Source organism: Haplochromis burtoni, unplaced genomic scaffold (assembly GCF_018398535.1).
Source record: "Haplochromis burtoni strain Fernald_Lab_line unplaced genomic scaffold, NCSU_Asbu1 Contig_3, whole genome shotgun sequence".
In the NCBI taxonomy this organism is placed as follows: Eukaryota; Metazoa; Chordata; class Actinopteri; order Cichliformes; family Cichlidae; genus Haplochromis; species Haplochromis burtoni.
In genome coordinates, this window is record NW_024582364.1 from 5,442,028 (window position 1) to 5,464,022 (window position 21,995).

The window sequence follows — 21,995 nt, forward strand, 5'->3', positions numbered from 1 at the left end:
AGTTTATATTCTGTGCTCCCCCCCCAAACTGGTTAGACTGACTGTGCCTCCCTTAGTCTAGTTCTGTTAAAAGGGAGTTCTTGCTTCTCACTGTTGCCATGTGCTTGCTCTTAGGTGAATGTCTGACTGCTGGGGTTTTCTCGTTAACGTCGAATGTTATAAGAAAAGAAGAAGCTATAAAGTTTGAGGTGACTGTTGTTGTGAATGGTGCTCTATACATAAAGCTGAACTGAAAGGCTAAGGCTGCTAAAATTACACACAATGTGCTGATTTTATCATTTGTCTCAAGGATGAAGACTGAGGTTAAAGAGGGTCACCAGACTCAGACGAACAGATGTCAAGTAAAGACAATGCTACTTTTTCAGTTTGTGGTATGTGACATAAAACACCTTCAGTGAACAACAGAAGCATGTTGAACCAAGGAAATAAGATCGCTGCCATAGAATTCAAGGTCAAAGGAAAAGAGAAAGGAGGCTCTTGTTTTTAAACACACTCTCCAAAATAATGAGGCAAAACATCAGAGCATTACATTTATTTTGACACTACCAAATTACTTACTACCAAACCATCATGCAAAAGAAGCTTTTTCAGCATATTCTTCCAGTTGAGCAAAGCCTACAGAAGTGGAATATTTTAACCATTTTGTTTTGCACATTCTCAGTTTCTAAGCAGCATCACTCTTTTCTTCATTCTTCGTTGCACCTTCTTTATAACTCAAGACGCAGAGTCAAGCCATTTAGCAAAATGAAAGTTACAGACCTGGAGTATATACATCTTTTAAAAACGACACAGATAATAGATTAAGCCATGTTGCACCAAAAAAAAGAAAAGGACACAGGTCTCTGATTTAATTTAATTTTGTACCTCTTCTTTTTTTTTTTTTTTTTTTTTTTGGCACAAACAGCGCCTTAAGACAAAATTCTGCAAATGTCCAAATGTGACAGCTATAGAGGTTGGAGTGCGTCATCACAGAGACTACCAGAGCCACTGCAGAGAAGGCACTTAATATTAACAGATAAAATTCTGGTCGGCTGATACTTTTTGTTGTGTTTGGCCAGCTCCTCCTTTTGTGAATGGAGCGGGAAAAATGCGGGAATTTAAGAATATTGCTGGGTGAATCTCTGGTGGAACTCTTTGACTTTATTGAGGAGGATCTTCAGCTTGTCGGTCGGTGGCAAGATGGTCATTCTGGGCAAGAGGAGCAAAGAAAAGGAAAACACAAATTAACCCTAGTGATGTAGAAAACAGCAGATGGCCCAGCTGAGAGTTCTTTGGACTTCCAGAATCCCAGAAGAATTAATTTAGAGGTTCTGACAGGGATAATATTTAAGATATTTTTTAAAAAATGACATAAAAAATGTTTTGAGCCACTTGTTCAAAGCCACTCTAAAGCAACAGGACTGCACTAAAACCAACATTTATGAAGGTGATTGTTGTTTTATAAAAGTGCATCTACTGAATAACTGAGTATCTTGATTTTCTGACTGTAGGTTGCACATTTGCTGTGTACCTGAAATGGTAGGTCCCATCTTTTTGGCCAAAGCCACTGCCAGGTACGAGGCAGATTCCCGTTTCCTCCAACATCTTCATGCAATAAAACATGTCTGGCTGCTGTCCCATTTCCTGAGAGAGAGGAAAGGAAATATTATATGTACAAATCTTGATAATTTGGTGGCATGGGGCTCTTTAACTAAAAGCTATACTTATAACAGAAAACTGTGAGGATATATGCTTAATTTAACTTAAATAACAGTAAATAGCATTTTCAGTTCAAATAAACAAAACAAATCAATTAAAAGCTCAACTGGAACAAATTACAACAGAAAAAGCTCAATAAAACAAATACCACAATAAAATAAAATAAAGTACCACATTAAGCTGTACAACATGACATGAGGGTGGATGAGAAGTTTAAGATATTTTAAATGTCTTCACTATGGTGACCCTCAGGTACAAAATACAACTAAAAAGAAAACATGTTTGAATTTTGAAAGGAAAAAAATCCATATGATTTTAATTTATTTAGTGAATTTTAATTTATCTGATAATGAACAGCTGATAGAAGATATATGACATAAAAAAACAAAAAAGAAACGCTGTCTGTGACTTTTGGACAAAGTAAAAGTTGTGTTTTCTAAAAAGATATTTTTTGGGTTGTTTTTTTAAAATCTCAGGCCACAAGGCAAGTTAAAGAGGATTAACAGCAGATCTGTGATAATGCAGGTATGTGTGTGTTTTTGGGATAATGCTACTCCTTTGTGGTCAGTCACAGGAGCTGACCACATGTCAGTGGGTCAATGTGACGTTACCCTCTCTAACGCTGATCAGATTCTCGGTGCTTTGATTCATCCGCTCTCCGTGAAATTCCTACAGAACAATTGCCCGTGGGACAGAACTGAAACCCTGAGCCATTGGAAATCATTTGTTCTTCTAAGACAGCAAGGTGGCGCGTTGGCAACGAGCTCAGCTTCTTTGGCACGTTGCACATCCACCACCGGTCTGCATGTTGTATTTAATGGCCATTCCTAATGTGGCTTGTATGTAGTGTGACATGAGTGCAGTTAAGGCCGTGAAGGTCACAGAGAGACCTTTTTAAAACAATAATAGCAGAACTGCAAACATGAGCGATTGGAGATTAGAGAGAATGTTCTATAGAAATTCTTGCATAACTGCAATGTCTCTCTTCTTTTGTTGCTTCTGACCAATGTCATCACCCTGAAACAGAAATGGTGAATTATTTATAAAAGAAGGTTCAGGACTGACCGTGGCCTCTTTGACAGCCTTTTCAGGGATGGTTATGCGAGGAAAGGAGTACATAGCACCCTGCACAGGGTTGCAGCTGATGCCTTGGACCGTGTTGAGAACTTGCTCTGTAAGTTTGGCCTTTTCTGCTAAGGCACTTAATGTGGCTGTGCGTTCCTGGATGTTGGGAAGAGATATTGGGGCGGGGGCAACATTAGATCCAACATATATACATTTATGATGCTGGGACTCACTTGATTGGATTACTTTATCTGCATGTTGCAATCCTCTGTGCTGTAAGCTCCAAAAAAAAGTTTCAAATTCAGCAAAGGGTTTTTATTTCATCCCTGGCTAAATGACTCTGAGGTGCACTTGAACAGTTTACTGCTTAGATTTACATCACACATGACCAGAAGTAAACAACATGGGCAGGATAATGCTGACCTCAAGAGCTTTTGATTTTAAGCTTTGTTATAAGCAAACCATGAAACATCGTTTGTGTTCTTCTGGATGAACTACAGTGATATGTGAAGGTAGGGCTGCAAAACAATAAAATGATTATGACTGAGCGATATTTAAAATGCAAAGCAAACAAAAATCAAGTGGTCCATAAATCAGCTCCTGATGGCGTGCTTGCATGAGCCAATCACAGGTGTTCCCTCCATCGCAAGGCATGAATTTACCTGGATTAATCTGGACGAGTGACACTGTGTTAAAAACAGATATAGAACAAAATGTCTGGCAGAGCAGAAGATGAACGGCTTGTCCCTGAAAGCCGATCATTAGCCGTTATTTGAAAATACTTCCAAAAAGAAATCATTTGCAAAGAGTGCTGTGTGTCTGTAATGAACAGCAATACAACTAACTTATTCAGCCGCCTGAAAAGACACCGCAAAGTGCAGTAATGATGAATGCATGAAGGCCAAGAAAAGCAGTGCAGTGGTTTCTAACGTCAATCATCCAACATCAGCTCAGATGTTGATAAAAGCGAAGCTGTACAGCATGCCAGCGCCGCCATCCGCCTCACAGAAGCGCACTGAAACCACCAATGCAATCGCACTACAGCTGGCCAAAAAAGTGCACCTAATAAACACAATAAGAAATGGACATCTCAGGGAAGTAGAAGAAAGTGGAAGCTGTACCCTGCTGATTTTTTGTGTTCATGCAGCCCTACCTGATGGCACTAACAGGAAGTTTGTCTTTTGAAAATTTACCTTTTTAGCGAAACCCTCGCTTAACCCTCGATGGGCTGGATGTCTAGAGGTTAACGTATTCTGGTATGTCAGCAAGTTGAGTAAAATCCATAATCAATAGTTTGTATTCAAAAGGACTTCAAACTAGTGACTGTGGCTGTAAGTCATCATTAGAAGAGAGTTTACTGATCATTGACAGCTTTTATGCAACCACAGGGGTCACTGCTTGCTAGCTGTGATAAAGAATGTAGGTTTATGATATTTAAGCTTCAGTGTCATCATTTTATTTATATACAGCCCATGATGGTAGACTGTGTACCTTGATAAAGCTGCCATAAGAAGGTTCCCCAGGCTGTGGAGGGTTAACCACCAGGTCCATTAGAGCCTGACCAGGAACAGGAGGGCACAGACGAACTGACAGCAGCTTGGTGAGCTGGTCCTTCACTTCATCGTCCATGTTGATGATTTCCATGTAGCCCCCACGAAAACCGCACCTACAAGGCAGATTATAATGTGAGAATTACAGCAAACACAAAACAAAACACAAAGAAAGAGAGAAACGCAAGCTATATATTGCAGCCTTACTTCAATATATAGCTTCAATTAGCTATAGGAGCTAATTGTTGTAAAACCTCCCCTTCAAATAACTATTTTTTCATAGCTATTTTATCCCCAGCACAAATAAGAGGGGAAAAAAAACAACTTACTCTCCCATGTAACACTTAGAGGTTGAGTGGAAAGACGCCAGTTCCACTGTTTCTGCGTACTCGGGCCCCATCTCAAACAGGACCTTCTTAAAAGAGTGGAACTGGCATCCCTCAGCATACACATTATCCTGGTACACCTGGGAGATGAGGACAATAGGATAGATATTAACAAGGTGAAGAAGATTATACATCAGACAGATGTCTTAAGACATTCAGAGAGATTACCTCATCAGCCATGAGAAAGAGACGTTCCTTTGCAGCGAATCGAATTACATCCTCAATGCACTGTCTGCTCTGAACCTGACCTGTAAAAATGAAGAGGCTCATGATAGGGCAGTGACTTTAGCTTTGCTGCCATCTAGTGGCTCTTCCAAAATACATGGAAATGTGTGTTGGGCCTGGTTAGGAGACAGGACAGTCTTTTCTTGCAGAAAAGATTTAATCCAGCTACAGTCTCCCCCACAACTCTGAATTGGATAAGCTGAAGAAATTGGGCGGATGGATAATTTAATATCAGTGTGTTATGGTGTTTAGCTTGTCTATTAGTATATATATATTAGGGGTGCAACATACTCGTATCGATATTGAACCGTTCGATACAGTGCTTTCGGTTCGGTACGCATATGTATCGAACAATACAAAATTTTTTATTTATTTTATCAACTTTCTTCTGACGATGCTGTCTGTGTTGAGCGCTCAGTGGATCTGCGCTCGACAGTGCAGCCTAGGCGGAGTAGTCGAACGCAGATTCACTGAGCGCAGGGCAAGCTAGCGAGACAGAAGTTAAGCTCTCCTTGCAACATGGCAAATTGAACCTCCCCCACCCTCATTCAGATCTGGCGTTTGGAATATTTTGGTTTTCATGTGACGTATGACCCTGAAGGTAAGCGAGTCATGGACAAAAGTAAAACAGTATGTTGGATGTGCCACGCAATGCTCAATTACATTGGGTGGGAACTAGTGTCGTTAGCGCAGTTAGCTCGTTAACGTGTTGACGCCGTCCAGCCCCATCGCACGGGGCGATCCGCGGTAGCTCGTTAACGGAGATTTGCCGTGTTGTGGCGTTAACGTCATTTCAGATTAACGCTGACAGCACTAGTGGGAACACAACGAATATGACTGCACATTTACGCCGACATCATCCTAGTGCAAAGACAAGTGGAAGCAGACAAAAACAACAAGCACGCATGCTACAAACTTTACCCGAGTCATTTAGACAGCCGTTAGCACATGATTCTCCTTATGGGGACCTGATATGTTTAATATGCTGCTGAGAATATAGCCCAGAAGAAGCGTATAGTATAGCTTTTATTTTGGAAAGAGCCATTTCTCTGTAATAAACTCTCTTTTCCAAAGATGAGTGATTTCTCGATCAGATAGATTTATTTTTTTTATTACTTTGTTGTTTCAGCAACATTAAATTTAAAAACTGTACTTTTGAGTTAAAATATATATTTATAATTTTAATAAATGACAAATTAAAAAGGCATGAACATTTTTTGTATCGAAAAAATATCGAACCGTGACACCAAAGTATCGAACCGAACCGTGAATTTTGTGTATCGTTGCACCCCTAATATATATATATATATATATATACACATATATATATATATATACACACACACACATACATGAATACAACAAAAAAGATGCAAATGTAATGCTAAAACAACAAGGATGCACAAATTAATAACATAAATAGATTAAATGATGATAATTCTGATGATTCTCTGTAATAACTACTTGATTAATTGACTTTGACATATGCAATAGGAAGGAATAAGAACTTACCTGTGGGGTTTCCAGGGTTGATGATGCATAAGGCTCGGGGGTTGCAGTACTGCCTGGCCTCATTTACAGCACGCTGCAGCTCAGTGATGTCCAGGCTCCAGCACTTTTCCTCATTAAGGAAATAGTTGATCTGCACAGCGCCCAGTTCGGCCAGTGCAGCTGAATACAGGGGATACTGAGGTATGGGTATCATAACACCGGTACGGGTTGTACCTTCGCCACACACCAGCAGCTTCAGCATTGTCTGAAGAACAGGTCGGAAAAGATTTGTGATGCTTCAGTTATAATGCTGACTGCACTATGAAAATTACTTTTTTTTTTTTAAATACTGGTGGCTGCCAGTGCTAACTCTCATCCTCCTAGTAGATGCACCTTTGGTATCAATTTCAAAATCCTACGTTGCTTTGTTCTTTATTGCATTTACAAGTTTTTCAAAAAACTTGACCTCTGACCTTTACGATGAAGTCACTGAGATTCAAATTAGTCTTAAACTTTTACAGATACCTCTATGGTATCAATTTCAAACTCCTATGTTACCTTGTTCTCGAATTCTTGCAAACCTACATCTGCATGTTGCCCACTGGCCCCGCAGGGTTATGATGTTGTTTTCTAAAAATAATTAAGTTATTGTGTGCAAATAGAAATAATTTAAGCTTTCTAAGAGAAACTAGGATGTTTAAAAATGTTATGTTAAAACCTCATGCTCTGTTAAAAAAGCACTTTGTGCCCTCATCTGCATGTACATATAATCAGATTTTTGAATTACGTAGTAGTTTGGCTGCATCTTGCTTAACCTGAATGCAATATATAACAAATATATATATAAATGCACATATAAATATATATAAATGCACAAGAAATTGGTTCTTTGTGAGCATTCTACGAAAAATAAATATTATATTTGAGTAAAAACCCAGCTAACATTACTGCCAGATAGAGATGCTATCGTTTTAGGTCATTTCTCTTGGAGAACAAAACCGTTAAACAGCCCAGACAACCCATGAAAGGGGTCATGAGAAGGTAATACCCATCTAGCTAGCCAAAATGTTCATGCATCAGTGATCCAGTTTCAGCCTTTCTTTGATTGGCTGACATTCAATAGATTTGTTCTCACACGTATTTATTTCCCTGCTAATTGTTGCATGTACAGTGCATCCTTTAAAAGCAGGCTCACTGCTGAGGCTTTAATTTCACAAGCCTGTTTTTGTAGTTCAGTGTTCAAAATCAAAATCGAGCTACTTCCTTCACTGTTGCTACAAGACAAATGTGCATAATTAAAACTAAAATGGAGACATAAATCACAGTACCACAATGCCGTCGCTGGCTCCTGTGGTGAGATAAATGTTATCTGGGTCACAGGCCACACCGCCATCCCGTCGTTCAATGTAACGGGCCACGTCCTGACGCACAGAGTCTATGCCTTGACTGGCACTGTAGGAACCTGAAGGAGATTCATATGGAGACGATGCAAGCTGCTATAGTAACACAAGCTCTAGAATCACCGCAGTGGCTATATATCACTCAGTAGGTGTATGAAAGGACTAAGGGTGATAATTACTAACAAAAAAAAACCTAGACCTCATACACACCCATACTGTTCCCGCCACAAGACTGCAGAATGCGGCATGCTCTACTTTTAGCATCCTCTGGGAATGTGCTGTCACTCAGCAGTTCAGGGTAGGAGCAGAGCGCCAGGACCTTTAAACAACAAGATTGAGTAAGCATAAGGGTGTATTATCTGCATGCATTACTACATAAAACGGGCACACTGACAATGACGTATTTGAAGAGTCAGCGTTAGTGTGAAGTACATTAACAAACATGAAAAGAGTTGTTATATTTAGATAGAAGTAAAGGGAAGGGTTTAGGAGCAGACCTGTCGGAAGAAAGTGATTGGCTGCTGGCCCATAGCATGCGCGTCACCAATGTTGGCCTTAATGACCTCTGCAAAGGGCTTCTTCATTCCCTGTCAAACATAAACACAATTAGCAGCAGTTTAACTATACATTTTGTACACAACAACAACTACTTTGATACATCAAAAAGCTTTTAAAAATAGACAAAGAGCATCAGCTGCACCTAAATAACCTTAACACTATGCCTGCACTCTTTTAAACACATACATAACTGTTCCATACACACGGACCCCACACTGGTTTACTGGACATGAGACTTTATGCAGCTGCAAGTTATGCAGAAAAATTAAAAAGTTGCTTTAGGGATCCATTAACATGTTGGCAGACACTGATATGATTGATAATCACCTATCAACAAATAGTATGATATTTACACATGGCAGTGACTTTAATTTGTATCTGCTGAGTCATATCAGTTTACTGCTAGCTAAATGTGGAAAGACAGTCAGAGAAAGAACTAAAATAGAAAAGAAGAAAACAGAAAACATTAAAGGTACGAGAGTCTGACTGACGATTTTTAAGGACCGATATGATATGTGGAGAGTTAGAAATCTGATATTTCAGTATATCAGCTGACTCCTCCCTCCACCACAACAGGGAAGCTACAGTGTCAAATATGCAACATCAACACTCATGGTTGAACATTGTGTTTTTTTCTTCGCTTTTTACATTTATTGGCTGTTCTAAATGTCAAATCAGCACTGGTTATCTGCAAAATAGTAATCGACCCAGAAATTCACAATTTGTGCATCCCTAGTTTGCTTTACTGAATGTCATGTCCCAGATATTATCAAGACCAAAAACACTGGGGAACGTTTTAGCAGCTTTATAGAAAAATGCAAATTCTTTCTAATTTTTTTCCAGTTAGCAAGTTTTCTGGATGGAAGTTGGGGGGGGGGGGGGGGGGGGTTGTTTGTTTGTTCAGTAATACATCAACAAAGCCAAAGAAAGGCATGGCTGATAAGCAACAAAAGCTGATGTAAACAAATAACGACCCGCACCCCCTCAAAAAAGGAGCAAAAAAACAAAACTCTTACAGACAGTTAATAAAACAAAGTCTCAAGGCTTCTACAAACCCGGTCATTTAAGTAAAATATAAACTCCAGATAAGACAGATAAGCATGCACAGCATTTGTGTAAGCTGTGTTTATTCAGGAGGAGACGCAGACCACTTGGAAAAGTAGTTTAGTGAGTCTAGAACAGCTTTGATGGAGGTCAAATGTGCAGACACAGTTTCTACCTGAGCAAACCAGCTTATCACATCACTTCTATTAACCTTGTGAAACAAACAGACTAACATTACACAAAAAGCTTTCAATCTCTTTTGTGCAACCTTTAAAAATAAAAACAGCATGGATTACATGAAGCAACAGTAAGCTAAATGTTTGAAATAATTAGCCATGAATATTATCTATATAAGAGCTATTTGTTTATGGTCTCCCAGGCAAATAATATAATACTCCAAGGTCTGAAAGATAATCTCCTGACCAGCTGAGACCTCTGACGGAGGATAAACAGCAATACAGTGAACCACACAGAGAAACATGCACGTAAACACATGCTGCTAACACCAGATGTTAAGACACAGTGCGACAGTGCAGAAAATCCACCAGTGAAACTACACGCTGACACCCTGCAGAAATCCAAACAACACATTTGATTTGTCCAGTCCAGTTCAGATTTTGGGAAACATGATTCCCTCACTCCCATTGGTCACACACAAGAGGCGTCTCTCAGGCTGAGCCAATAACATTAGACAGTGTGCATAACACCCCTGGGTCAAAGAAGCATCCATTCATGATGTTGATCTTTTAGAAAAAAAAAGGCTGACCTCTGCTCCTGGCCTGTGCTTTTTGTTCATCACTTATAAAACAGGAGAAAAAAACAATACTGAAGGTCCAGCAGGAGAGGCAGTGTTTCTTTCTACTGAGGGGCTTTCAACAGTTTCGATTTTGCAGCAAAAAGTCTGTTATAAAAATTCACTTTGCACTCTTATGTGTCTGTTTCTTTGGTTTGTTCAGCTAACAGTGCTCCAGCAGAATTAAAATATCTGGCAGCTCATTCAAACAGCCCCATTCACTATCAGATAGCCGCTCATTAAAACTAAACAACGACAGTGTGATATTTATCACTGCATATGCATACTGGTACAGTAGGTTGTTGCAGTTTGTCTTGTTTCTGTGCTCTTTGAACAACATATACTTTGTATATGCTAGAAGGCACAAGGCAATACTGGTCCTCATCCAAAAAGCAAACAAAATTTACAGAACAGGGGACACAGCGTGCCTTCTTGTGTGCGCGTACATGCTTAACCTCCTAGGACCCAAAATGTGTGGACATCACATTTTGGGTTATTTAGACCAAAATACTCAATGTTGCTCTACAAGGGCCTGATATCCACTTACGAGGACATTATACTGCTACTGTTCTACCGAAATTTTAAATGAATATCCTCATATGTGGCTCTCATTTTTCTTAGAAACAAAAATCAGGTAAAAAAAAAAAATCTGGTAATTCTTTGATTTTACATTCATTGAGCCCCAATATGCCCAAATATCAAAGAGAAATCAAAAATGCATGCCGTGGGAGAGTTCGGGTCTTAGGAGGTTAATGCCCAGACAAAAGAGAGAATATTTTTCTGACTCGTTTCCCAAAGTGATCTAAGACTGACCAAACCTGTTGAACAAGCAGCTGTCCACAAAAGAGTAAGGCGTGCTGCAATAACTACGAACAATTCCAAGCATAATTGGCATCATTTGGTGAGTGCTTCAGAAAAAATGGAGAAGCTGAGAGTAAGCTTAACTGAGACACATTTCTCCCTTCTGGCTGTGCAACAGTATGCAATTAGAGAACTAGTTTTAGTTAGTAGTAAAGTTTATTACAGTTTACCAACAGCTGTAAAAAGTTGTTTCACTTGTGAAAATTCTCCTGTACCTTTAAACCTTAACTGTGTTTCTACCAACTGAATCCAGCTACAATTGTGTCTGCTTTTTGAGCACCTAAACATCAATTAGCACCTGATATAACTGTTGTAGCTGAGAAGAAAATCCCATATGTAGAGAGAGTGCTCATCTGTGGATGAGCATCAGTCAAAGTAAACAGAACATAATATGTTTGGAGTAATTGAACCATCTGGGTAAAGGGCTACCACCGTCATTAGAGACCCTGTTGCCTGATGTTACCGTGCATTTGACCTGAGCGAGAACCCGCTCGCATACTCATCCTTTAACTAAGCAAACCACTCACGAGAGGACAGTTTTCACACCAGACTGCACTCAGCACACTAACAGCTGGTTGCCACATCACCATAGACAGCTTGTGAAGAAGGGATTGAGCAGAGCAGAGAGAGAGAGTGAGAAATTAGCAACAGGTTCTTATTTGGTGCCAATAAAGTGCAAAGAAACTTTTCTATTATTTACTTAATTTCAATGTGGTTATATAAGAGCTGACAGTTCATTTTTAGGAGAAGAGAGCAAATCTCTCTTAGTAATTCAATTCACCATAATGACAACAGTTTTTGCTGGAATGCAGAAAAACGTCTGTGGATTAGACTATGGACTTTCGCTGTGAGGTCAGTTTGTATTTTTACATAAGCAGTCATCGTTTAGAAACAAGGAGTCAATAAGACCAGCTGAAAAACAAGTTAGAAATTAACCAGGTGCATCACAGAGAGACAAAACGTAGCCTTCTGACGGACTTTGATAACAGGGCGTGTAGAGGAGTTTACCAAATGTAAACAAAGACTTTTATTTGGCAACAGTAGTTTGTGCGTAGACATTAGAACACTAGTTAACCTGCTGATCTGCAATTCAAGCCAAGTAAGTACATACACTAACTTGTTGACACACTGAAACTCTTTCACGGAATCATATCTATCATTATGTAGGACTTGAGAACAAAGTAACATTTAAAGTCCCATGAGATTAAAATGGGCACGAGAGGTGAGTGGCATTTGATTGGTTCACAGCTTTGCAATAACTTTCAAAGTAACACACACACACCCACACACACACAATACATTCATCTTACATGGCCACATCAGAAGTTAGTCTTTATTGTCTAGTGAGACACAAAGTAGTGTTCAAGTAGGACTCTAGGCGCCCTTGTACAAACCTCTGAGAGCTCCCTCTCTAGCTCCACGGCGCGCTGTACGATGGGTCCCCGCACGGCGTACTCCACCTTCTTCACCGTGGGGTTCATGGTGTCGATGGTCAGCACCTTGGCCCGGGACATGATCCCATTCTCGGACATTTTCTCTTTGGGAAGTCCACGCCGCGTCGCACTCAAACTCGATAGGGCTCTGCCGGGAGAAGAGGAGGATGACAGAGGGGGACAAGTCAGTGAGCGGGTCCTGGGGTCGCCGCCGGGCCGCTGCGCTCCGCTTCTACCGGCAAACACCTCGTTCCGCCCGCGGCTTAAAAGCCGGACGTTTCTGGAGGAGAGCACCTGCATCCGAGCGGCTGACATGTTACCAGACTCTTTCAAAACAGCCGAGCGACTTTAGAAAACACTTCTGCGGGCACAGCGAGCTGTACCGCGCCGGTTGCTTCACCGGAGAAAGAGGAGTGAAAATAAAGTTGAGCAAGAGGAGTGACCGCCGGGATCCTAAAAACGACTCCGCGCGTGCACAGTCGAACCTTTAGCACGCGCTGAAGTTAAAAGGAGGTTTCGACCAAAAAAAAATATTGCGTCAGAATCTGAGGGTGGTGACAAAATACGACTGTGTCTACACAAAGTTTTCACTGGGACTTTTTTCTTAGGCGGTGCATATTTAACAACACGGCCGCCAGCGAGCGTACCCCTCCCCTTTTTGTGTAACCATCTATATCCCACCCGCTCTCCTCCGTTACCCGCCGCTCCGTGAGGCTGTCAATCAGCGACGGTTCTCCGGTTACTCGGGCTAAACTGCTCCACGCCGGAAAATAAGCTAATCGGCTTCTGACTGTTAACTTCACCGCGCTTTTCTCTTTGTCCCGAGATGCCCACGCGGCCTGGGTGGAGACAGAAGCGCTCCTTTATGTGAACTAAATAGTTATCAAAGCCCCTCCTGCGTGGACTGCAGCTTTGTTAAACTTCACTCACGTCCCAATCCCCGTGGATTAATGCAAAAGAATGTGAGAAATCTCCATTTCCTTGTACCACAGGAATAAGCTGAACCACGCTGCAGTTTATGTAAAAATCTGCACAAAACGTACACTGTTCCTGGATTAGAAGGAGGCATTACCGTTTCTCATGCTCAGCAGTGTTTCCAGGCCATTGGGATAAAGGGTCAAACATAAGGAATAAGGTCTGGCCTGGTAACACTGGTACTTCAGAATGGGGTGGTCTTTGTCTAGGATTGTGTCTCCTGGCTCACAGCAACTTCTACTAAATGCAGAATGAGTATGGAGTGCAGTGCATCTGATGAGAAGCGAGGACTAGAAAGCACTTACATGCTACTGATCCTCAGTGATTTTCAGTAAAGCTGAGTCTTCACACTGAAACGTGAGAGTGCAATTGGGTTCCTCAATTTATCGCTGCAGTTGTAGAGAAATGCAAAAACACTGTCATTTATTCATCACCACCAGAAGTGCTCATTCAGCAATGGTGTGTTTCATCAGTAATCACAGCTGTTATTACACCATCAAATCCTGTAAAATATTTTTTTTTGTAACGCAAAGATGTTCTTTTTCCCCCCCTTGCATGTAAGTTTTGTGTCTCACAGCTTTCTAGAAATGTGAAAAATTTTCTACACCTGCTACTAGCTGGGTTATAATACATAAATACTTAAGCATATTTAATGAAACCCTGCAAAGTTTTACCCTCATACTATGAACATTTTTATGGTTATGGGCTTTTGAAATGCTTAATTTTCTCAGCATTTTATACTCTAATTATTACTTCATGCTGGAAGACAGAAATGATCTTAAACACACATTTGAGCTCAAATAAAAAGTGTAGCTAGTCCTTGTTTCTGTGACTTTATATAATGGACAATAAAACTGGTGCAGTCTTGCTACCGAAACTATACATTCTGCACACAAACAAGACTTGAGTGGATATAAAATTGGACTGGTTGCAATTTTTAAAACAAAGATTACATGTACTTTTCAGACTTCAACATTTCTGTGTCTCCTCTGCAACATTTGGGCCTCAAACATATACTTCGAGGGCCTGTAATTTAATTTAAACTTTAGGACTTAGCTTTGACAGACTTCAATACTACTGACAACATTTTGTTTCATTTAGGAAGTGGTTTTGAGGTTGTACTTTCTGTTGTACAGCTGGATATAAAATTGATCTGGTTGCAGTTTTTAAAACACAGCTTAAATGTACTTCGAGGGCTTGTAACTCAAAACGCTCATACTCTCGGTGCAAGGCTTTATTAAATACACTAAAGTTACTGCACAAAAATAGCAGCTGATTCAAAGAATGCTGAGGTGGAAACGTTCAGTTTTGACCACTTTGATTACTCAGCTTTGACTGCTTAAATAATATTGAAAACATTTAGTTTCATTTAGGAAGTGGTTTAGACGTTGTACTTTTTGTTCTACAGCTATTGAGTTTTGCAATGAATCTCTCAGCCAGTAGTGGGCAGACCCATCAACATGAGAAAACACGTGAATGACTGACTCAGTGAAATCAAGACCCAGAGAAATTAACCAACTATATTTAGACAAAATATAGTTGGTATATACAAAATATACAAAAACAGCAGGCAATTTTAAATCCAGTTTAACATCTTCACATTATTCTCCAGTATATTTTAATACACATTGTAACAGTGCTGACCTCTAACGTAATAACCAGCTTATAGAGAGGCAGGGCAGTTGTGCAACAGTGATGCAAAACAAAACTCAAAGCACTTTGGTGTAACATTTCAATGTGTTTTTATATTTTGCCAGCATTAGAGGCAGCGTAGTAGAAACTGTAAGAGCTTGAGTAGTGTTTCATTGTTTCTACCATAGATTTTACCAGTGCACAGTTAATAACTGTCTTTACAAAAATAGTAGCTTATCTTTATGATGTGAGATTTGTGTGTGAGCATATAATATGCTTGCGTAAATCAGTAAAGAAAATGTAAATTCACATTAATGTTATAGATATTCACCTGTGATTTTTTAAAAAAAAGGTGTTAAACAGCAAATTCAATTAGAACCCTGTGGCTGCTACTATATCAGACAGAGTCTGTGTAGCCAGTGTACGCAGTGCAAACGTGGGCACAGATGGTAAGATGAGCAGAAACAGCTGGTGCTGTGGTGTTTGAAGTCCATAGCTTTTGCATTCCTCTGTAACTAGATAACATTGTTGGGGCTGGTGGGAGAATCCAAGAGGAAAGTCTTCAGTGTTGCCTCTTTGAGCCTTTTCTTCTGTGGAGACACATAAAGGCTCTTCCTGGGTGAAGTACCGTGAGGTGCTGAAGATATAAAAGAGTTTCAGCAGCTCCCAGCAGCGGGCTCTGGAGAGTAATGGATCATCGTAATGGTAATTGGAAGTCCGTACACAGGAGACTGCACGACGTGTTTCACGGTTGATGAGAAGAAGTGCCAGCACATCAGGCCGAACGGATACAGACCCTGGTAGGCAGCGTTCTCCAACAGCCAGGCACTCTCTCAGGGTCTCGACCAAAGGAGACCAGAAACGACCCACCAGCCCAGTCTCAGCTCCATGCAGGGATGGGGTTGGACCGCACAGCACACATACGTCTGCTCCGGGCAGCAGCTGGAAGCGGAGAAGACGGTGGGCTACAGTGGGGCTGCCATGAGGAAGGAAAATTGGGTAATCACAAGAAGCAGATCCAGAGGCTGAGTGTGAGCGTATCAAAGCAGAAAGCAGGACAACTTCCTGCGGTGCGAGGCGCCACCACTTTTCAGTTGCTGTAGCGATTCGCCCATGAACAACGAGGCAACCAAACTCGCTGTCTGCAGCCTGAGCAAAACCATCCACTGCCTCCTGAAAAAGAGCAGGATTTGGGGGCACCAGTGAATCAGCACAATGTGTAAGGTTTCCCAGAATACCCTCCTGCTTGTCCTCCAGTAGCTCATCAATAAGACTGAAGCAGGACCTGAGTTCCCTTTTAAGCCTCTCAACATTCCGGACATTAACCAGCTCATCCAGCCCTAACACCAGCACCATGCAGCCCCACACATTCTCCAGGAGGCGTTGTAGACGGGCCTCCTCCTCTTTGCTGCTGCCCACTCCGCCATCTCCACCTCCACTCACAGCGATGAGTATCACACTGTCCTGGAAAAGTCTCCACACCACCTTCCCTCCACCTTGCGTCTCAGAGCAGGTCAACACTACCCCCTGACCACCTCCGAACATGTGAACACCATTTAGAGAGCCTATGACAGAGAAGGGCAGCTGTTTGGAGGCTCCTCTTGTGAAAAGAGGGACCCCGCTGCTGGCTGTGAGGCAAAGAAGCTGTGTAGCGCCATCCTGGAGCATCATCGTGGCATTAGTGATTTAAGGTTATACATACGCTCAACAATCTAGCTATTCAGCTGCATGAGATTACTGAGCCAGCTAACTAACGGGTTTAAATGAGCTGATTGTATAATGACAATGACCGAGTAAAGTTGCATCAGCTAGGGTGAGCCGTTAGCATCACGTAATCCATTTTCTTCCAGCTCACTGAACCGGCCACGAACAATGAGACAAGCTATCAAGCAGCAAATCTAGCTACTATACCCGGATATATTCTGCCGGCTAGCTTTGTCAGCTAACTGTAGTTAATATGTCAGGTTAACAAAAGCAGTTACCGTCGTTTCCACAGTAACGCTGTCCCATGATTCATTCTTCACACTGATGAGAGCGGTTTCATTCGGCTGGTCGAGCTGCAGTTACGACTTAACCGCTCTGATGTAACCGCTCAAGGAGATGGACATGGAGACCGACCTGGGTTCAGTGCCCGCGTACATGGAACGACTCTCAACACGGGTGTGATTTCCGTACGTTCACATCTCGCGAGAGTTCAACCAACTGCTCACCCACAGTCGCGAGCAGATAAGATGCCCAGTTCATCATTTTCCCAGAACATTGTTATACAAAATGCTGTACCGTTTGTACAAATGCAAGCTGCAAATCAACAGAGCAGACTAAAGAGTGTCCTTCTGTATATAAATATAATAAAAATGTACAAAGAGAATAGAGAAGGTCATTTCTTTGTATTGCTTTTGTTTGGGGTGGTCCTGGGATAGTAACCAGGTTTTACATCAAAGATGAGATGCAATTTTATCATCAATAATTGCTGTAATTCAATAATATTAACTTTTAAAATAAAGAGGACTCCTGTTACTAACCCAATACAATGGAATTATATAGATATACACACACACACACACACACACACACACACACGCTTTTGCAAACAATGCATCTGGGACTTCAGTTTTTATGGAAGAGGATTAGGGCAACTGGAGAAAAAAAGATTGGGCACGTCTTTTTCCTTTTCTTTTCTGGAATTCTGAGAAAAAAGCCAGAATTTAATCTCAGAATTTGGGAGGGGGAGACATGTCCTTTTTTTCCCCAGTGGCCCTAATCCTCTTTCATAGTTTTTCCACCTACTGTTCACAGAAGAAATGGTCTCAATAGAAGCACAGCCATCATTGCCACTGTTAGATTTTGTTCCACCATGTTAGTACTATATGGAAACCATCCGATGGGTAACAACTTAATTTGTTATCATGACAGGGATCTGCCAATACAGTAAAAGCATAGTTGGATAGAAAAATCCAGTGGGCCACCTTCAGTCGTGGATTGACCTCCCCAGAGCCCAGGTCTCAACAATATTGAATCAGTGTGGGAACAACTTGACAGAACAGAACGCAGCAAACATCCAAACAGCTTTGATTGTCATTCAAGAAGCCAGGAGAACTATTCCTGAAGACTCCTTAAAGAAATTACTGGAAAGCTTGTCTCAGAGTTCAGGTTTTGAAGAGTCATCACACCAAATATTGACTTTCAAACCCTTTAGACGTGGACAAACCGTTTTTGCTTATAGATTATATTTCCACGTATGTTTCAATACTGTTCAGACTGGATTTCCATGTGTGCTTACATACATTTCAATAAAGTGCTGGTCTCCTTTCCCATTTCCAGATCCCAAGCTATGGCAGCAGACTTTTTGCACAGTATGTCATACCATAAAATTCCTATAATATACATTTCCTCTCAAGTTCTTCCACATCCTGTATCATAAATGTAGTTGACTATATTACTCTAAGTTGACTCAGGTAACTGTGTTATTATTGTGCTTTTAGATATAACTGCTGCCTTTCATACAGTGGATCATAAAATTTCTATTTCTCATTTAGAGTGGTTGGTGGGTGTTAGCGGTACTGCACTGCAGTGGTTCAGATCTTATTTGGCAGAGGAAACTTTCTCTGTGAAACTTGGTGAGTTTGTATCCTCTGTTGCTTCTCTTCAATGTGGAGTCCTACAGGGTTCAGGTTGAGGCCTTCTTTTCTCCCTATATCTGCTACGCCTTGGGTCTAATTTCAGAGTCCCTGAACTACTGAGCTACTACAGCCTGCCTGCTCCCTTAGGTCCTCCAATCAGCAGCTCCTTAAGGTGCCAAAACTGGGCGTAAATTTAGAGGTGACCGTGCGTTTGCTATAGCGGCTCCAAAGTTGTGGAATGATCTGGCCTTGCAGGTTAAGCAGACCTCTTCTCTTTCTGAGTTTAAAACTCAGAAAACATTTATTTGCTGAAGCCTTTAGCACTTTTTAAGAAGTTGACTGTTTTTTTCCCCTAATTCTCTATTCATGTTTTGATTTATTTTCTGCTTATGCTATTTGTATATGTACACCACTTTGTGGACCCTGGTTTATTTTAAAGTGCTTTATTTATAAAGGTGGTATGGTACAGTAAGTTGAATACAGGAAACAAATCCTGTCAAATTTAATGCACTATAAACTCTGTGTATGCACATTTAAATATCACAGTTTGGAGTCCCGATCATGACCTAGAACACTGCAAAAAATAAATAAAAAAACAGCATGAAAATATAGAGTTGCTATAAATTTTACACTGTGCCCATTTTAATTTTGGCTCAAGAAACAGATCAAAGTACTTCACCCATCACCAATTTCATGTATAATGCAGCATCTTTTGACCCAAACTCTTTGGTCCATTTAATGATTCATACACAAGCTGTTTCCATAACTGTTGCCTCTAAGGCTACATGAAAGTAATTTCCCTCATATTAGCTGAATTTGACAATAATATGGAACTATATCAATTTGCTGAATTCTGATTTTGTTTTAAACAAGAAAAAGATAATGGCAATAACTTGAGTAGTAAAGAATATTTTATTCATTAAATACAAAAAAGTTGAGAACAGTGATGACTAAAATAGAATAGAAAAGGCACAATAATTGAGTCAAAAATCACACTGTGCCGTGGAAAATAATACCATCTCCTGTCTTCTACCTTATCTAAAAATAGCCAGTCTTCTTCCTGTTTTAAATCCATCGAGTTCTACTTTTGAGATTTCCCGTGGCAGTATAATGGCTTGGCATAAGGAGCAGTGCTGAGGTCAATTTTTCCCTGTAGCATCAAAATGAAGGCCTACAGAACAAGAGAAAGGGGAAAAAAGAAAAGACGATCATTTTAAATGGTTAAACAGCTCAGGATGAGAAGATTTTATTCAGACTATTTTTACTGATTTACAATGCAACAGTATTTGTATAAACTGAAACAAAGTTTCATAGTATTAAAAAAAAGCAACTCTTTTAGTATCCACCTGCAGGTCACACAAGCGTTAGATCAATTTATTAGAAAATACTGTCAATGTTACTGTCAAGTCTGAGATGTTTTTCAATTCAAGAAAGAAATCTGAATACACAGTAAAGACGGCATGTGTAGCGTAGCAACAGAACATGTATGTGCATATTCAAAAGTGTGGCTGGCTTACCAATGGACACAGAGGTTTCACAAGAAGGAGCAGACCTTCTGCGGCCTGAAAGGGTTGGTGCTGGATGACACACCGGTGAGCAAGGGGTCTTGGAGAGCATTCTGTATGCAAAACTGTTGTAGATCTGCAGCTGCCTGAGAAACCTGGTGAAGACAAGAAAAAGTCACTTAGAGCAGGTGCATCCCAATATTTTTGAATGACTGCTCAGTCACCTGTATGATGCTTTTTGTAGCTGGGAAGAATGGAAAATGGACTGGATCTTCTATAGTGCTTTTCTACTCTACCTGAGCAGTAAAAGTGCTTTATATAACATGGCTCATTCAGCCATTATTGGAAGGTTTAAGTGCTTTCTATCAAACATCGGGGTTAGCATCTTGCCCAAGAATGTTTGCCATACAGACTGGAGGACCTAGGGGCTGAACCACCAATCTTCCGATTGGCAGATGACCTGCTCTACCAGCCACCCCTGAAGATGCAGACCTGAACAGGGCTAATAATACTCCACTGCACAACTGAAGGAAACTGTAGAATGCACTTTTTAAGCCCGACCAATATCAGAGATGAAGCCTTGGTATCCAATTTTGCTTGCGGTACAACTGGAAATGCAAGAATTCTTTTAAAATAGACGCTCTTCATTTACATGGAACTGTAAACAAGGCACATCTTCTCCAACCATGACTGAATCCAGTCTTTTAGGTTGTTTGAATGTCGTTATAGACAGTATTTGGAAAAAAACGTTCAGTGTTTGAATTTGCAGAAGTAGCTAATAAAAACGATGATTCTCATTATTCATCAATCATGTGCTTATGTCAAGTTACCTATTCAAATCTTGTAACATAATTAGTAACATAAAATGTGAATTCAAAAAGGAATGCCCACTACACTTAGTTTACAAAAATTAAAACAAAATAATACATCCGTCTCATACATGGCGTTTCCCTGGTCTGTAAGTTTAAGAAATTTGCCATCTAATACCTTACTTTGAATAATTATTTTGTCAAGTAAAAACATTAGCTACACTTGGGGGGGGGGGGGGGTATTGCGAAGCTAGAGTTTTAACATTTGATCTTAAATCGCTTCGTTAAATTCGTAACTAACTACAGCTATCTTGTCGTCATCTTATGTTGCTCGGGCGTTGTTTTATGATTACAAGCAGCGCGAAACTTCAACACTTCCCCCTCGGTACAAACAACGCCCTGCTTCACAGATACTCTCGGCCGAATTAGCATCACGGTGCTAGCATCCAGCAACAGCTAGCGCTGTTCGCAGATTTTTCCATTAATTGTCAGGAAAAAAAAAAGTCACTTTTACTTACCTTAACTCTGTTTATGCTCGCCTCAAAACGAAGCTGCTGTACCACCTTTTTCATGGTCACCAGGTTGGATGAACCCGACATTTTTATGCCTTTTCTGTGATTGAAATAAAACGCTGGGCGTAGGGAAACACGTCTACGCTGGTTGCTGCTGAGACAAAAGCAAAGATGACGATATCCGGATTCCGGTTGTTCACACTTAATTGCAACTCCCGATTCAATCCACCAGGGGGCGACAAATGAAAGGGAAACTTATTTCATTATATTAAAAAACATCTTTATTGTTATTACTTCTTGAGAGCAGATCTAATCGATCTAATGTTAATGCAATACATACTTCAAGTCATAATTTATACTTATAGATTATGTAAACACAAAAGGTAATTTCAGTACAATCAACAGGTAGAAAAGAATTTCTGGCTACAACACACTCTT

At 40.5% G+C, this 21,995-nt stretch overlaps 3 protein-coding genes across 6 annotated transcripts; all 3 read right to left on the reverse strand.

Annotated features, from left to right (window-relative positions):
* Positions 1–517: 517 nt before the first annotated feature.
* Positions 518–17,279, reverse strand: gpt (glutamic--pyruvic transaminase). 4 transcript variants are annotated; one of them, XM_005912519.3, is made up of 13 exons: positions 17,094–17,279; positions 13,785–13,868; positions 12,466–12,652; positions 8,313–8,402; positions 8,026–8,134; positions 7,744–7,877; positions 6,437–6,680; positions 4,868–4,947; positions 4,643–4,779; positions 4,255–4,429; positions 2,764–2,919; positions 1,511–1,623; positions 518–1,188 (listed from the first exon to the last, which is right to left on the reverse strand). In XM_005912519.3, the coding sequence occupies exons 3-13, from the start codon at positions 12,601–12,603 to the stop codon at positions 1,098–1,100; spliced, it is 1,467 nt and encodes a 488-aa protein (XP_005912581.1). In that variant the 5' UTR covers positions 12,604–12,652; positions 13,785–13,868; positions 17,094–17,279; the 3' UTR covers positions 518–1,097. The 4 variants fall into 4 exon arrangements, with proteins under 4 accessions (XP_005912581.1, XP_005912580.1, XP_005912579.1 ...); XM_005912518.3 differs by lacking the exon at positions 13,785–13,868; XM_005912517.3 differs by lacking the exons at positions 13,785–13,868; positions 17,094–17,279 and having other exon boundaries at positions 12,466–13,768.
* fuz (fuzzy planar cell polarity protein) lies at positions 15,205–17,087 on the reverse strand. The gene has a single exon (XM_005912521.2). The coding sequence runs from the start codon at positions 16,780–16,782 to the stop codon at positions 15,484–15,486; it is 1,299 nt and encodes a 432-aa protein (XP_005912583.1). The 5' UTR covers positions 16,783–17,087; the 3' UTR covers positions 15,205–15,483.
* Positions 17,280–19,351: 2,072 nt separating the features above from the next.
* On the reverse strand, positions 19,352–21,742 carry gng5 (guanine nucleotide binding protein (G protein), gamma 5). The gene is made up of 3 exons (XM_005912516.2): positions 21,564–21,742; positions 20,249–20,391; positions 19,352–19,902 (listed from the first exon to the last, which is right to left on the reverse strand). The coding sequence occupies exons 1-2, from the start codon at positions 21,642–21,644 to the stop codon at positions 20,266–20,268; spliced, it is 207 nt and encodes a 68-aa protein (XP_005912578.1). The 5' UTR covers positions 21,645–21,742; the 3' UTR covers positions 19,352–19,902; positions 20,249–20,265.
* Positions 21,743–21,995: the final 253 nt, after the last annotated feature.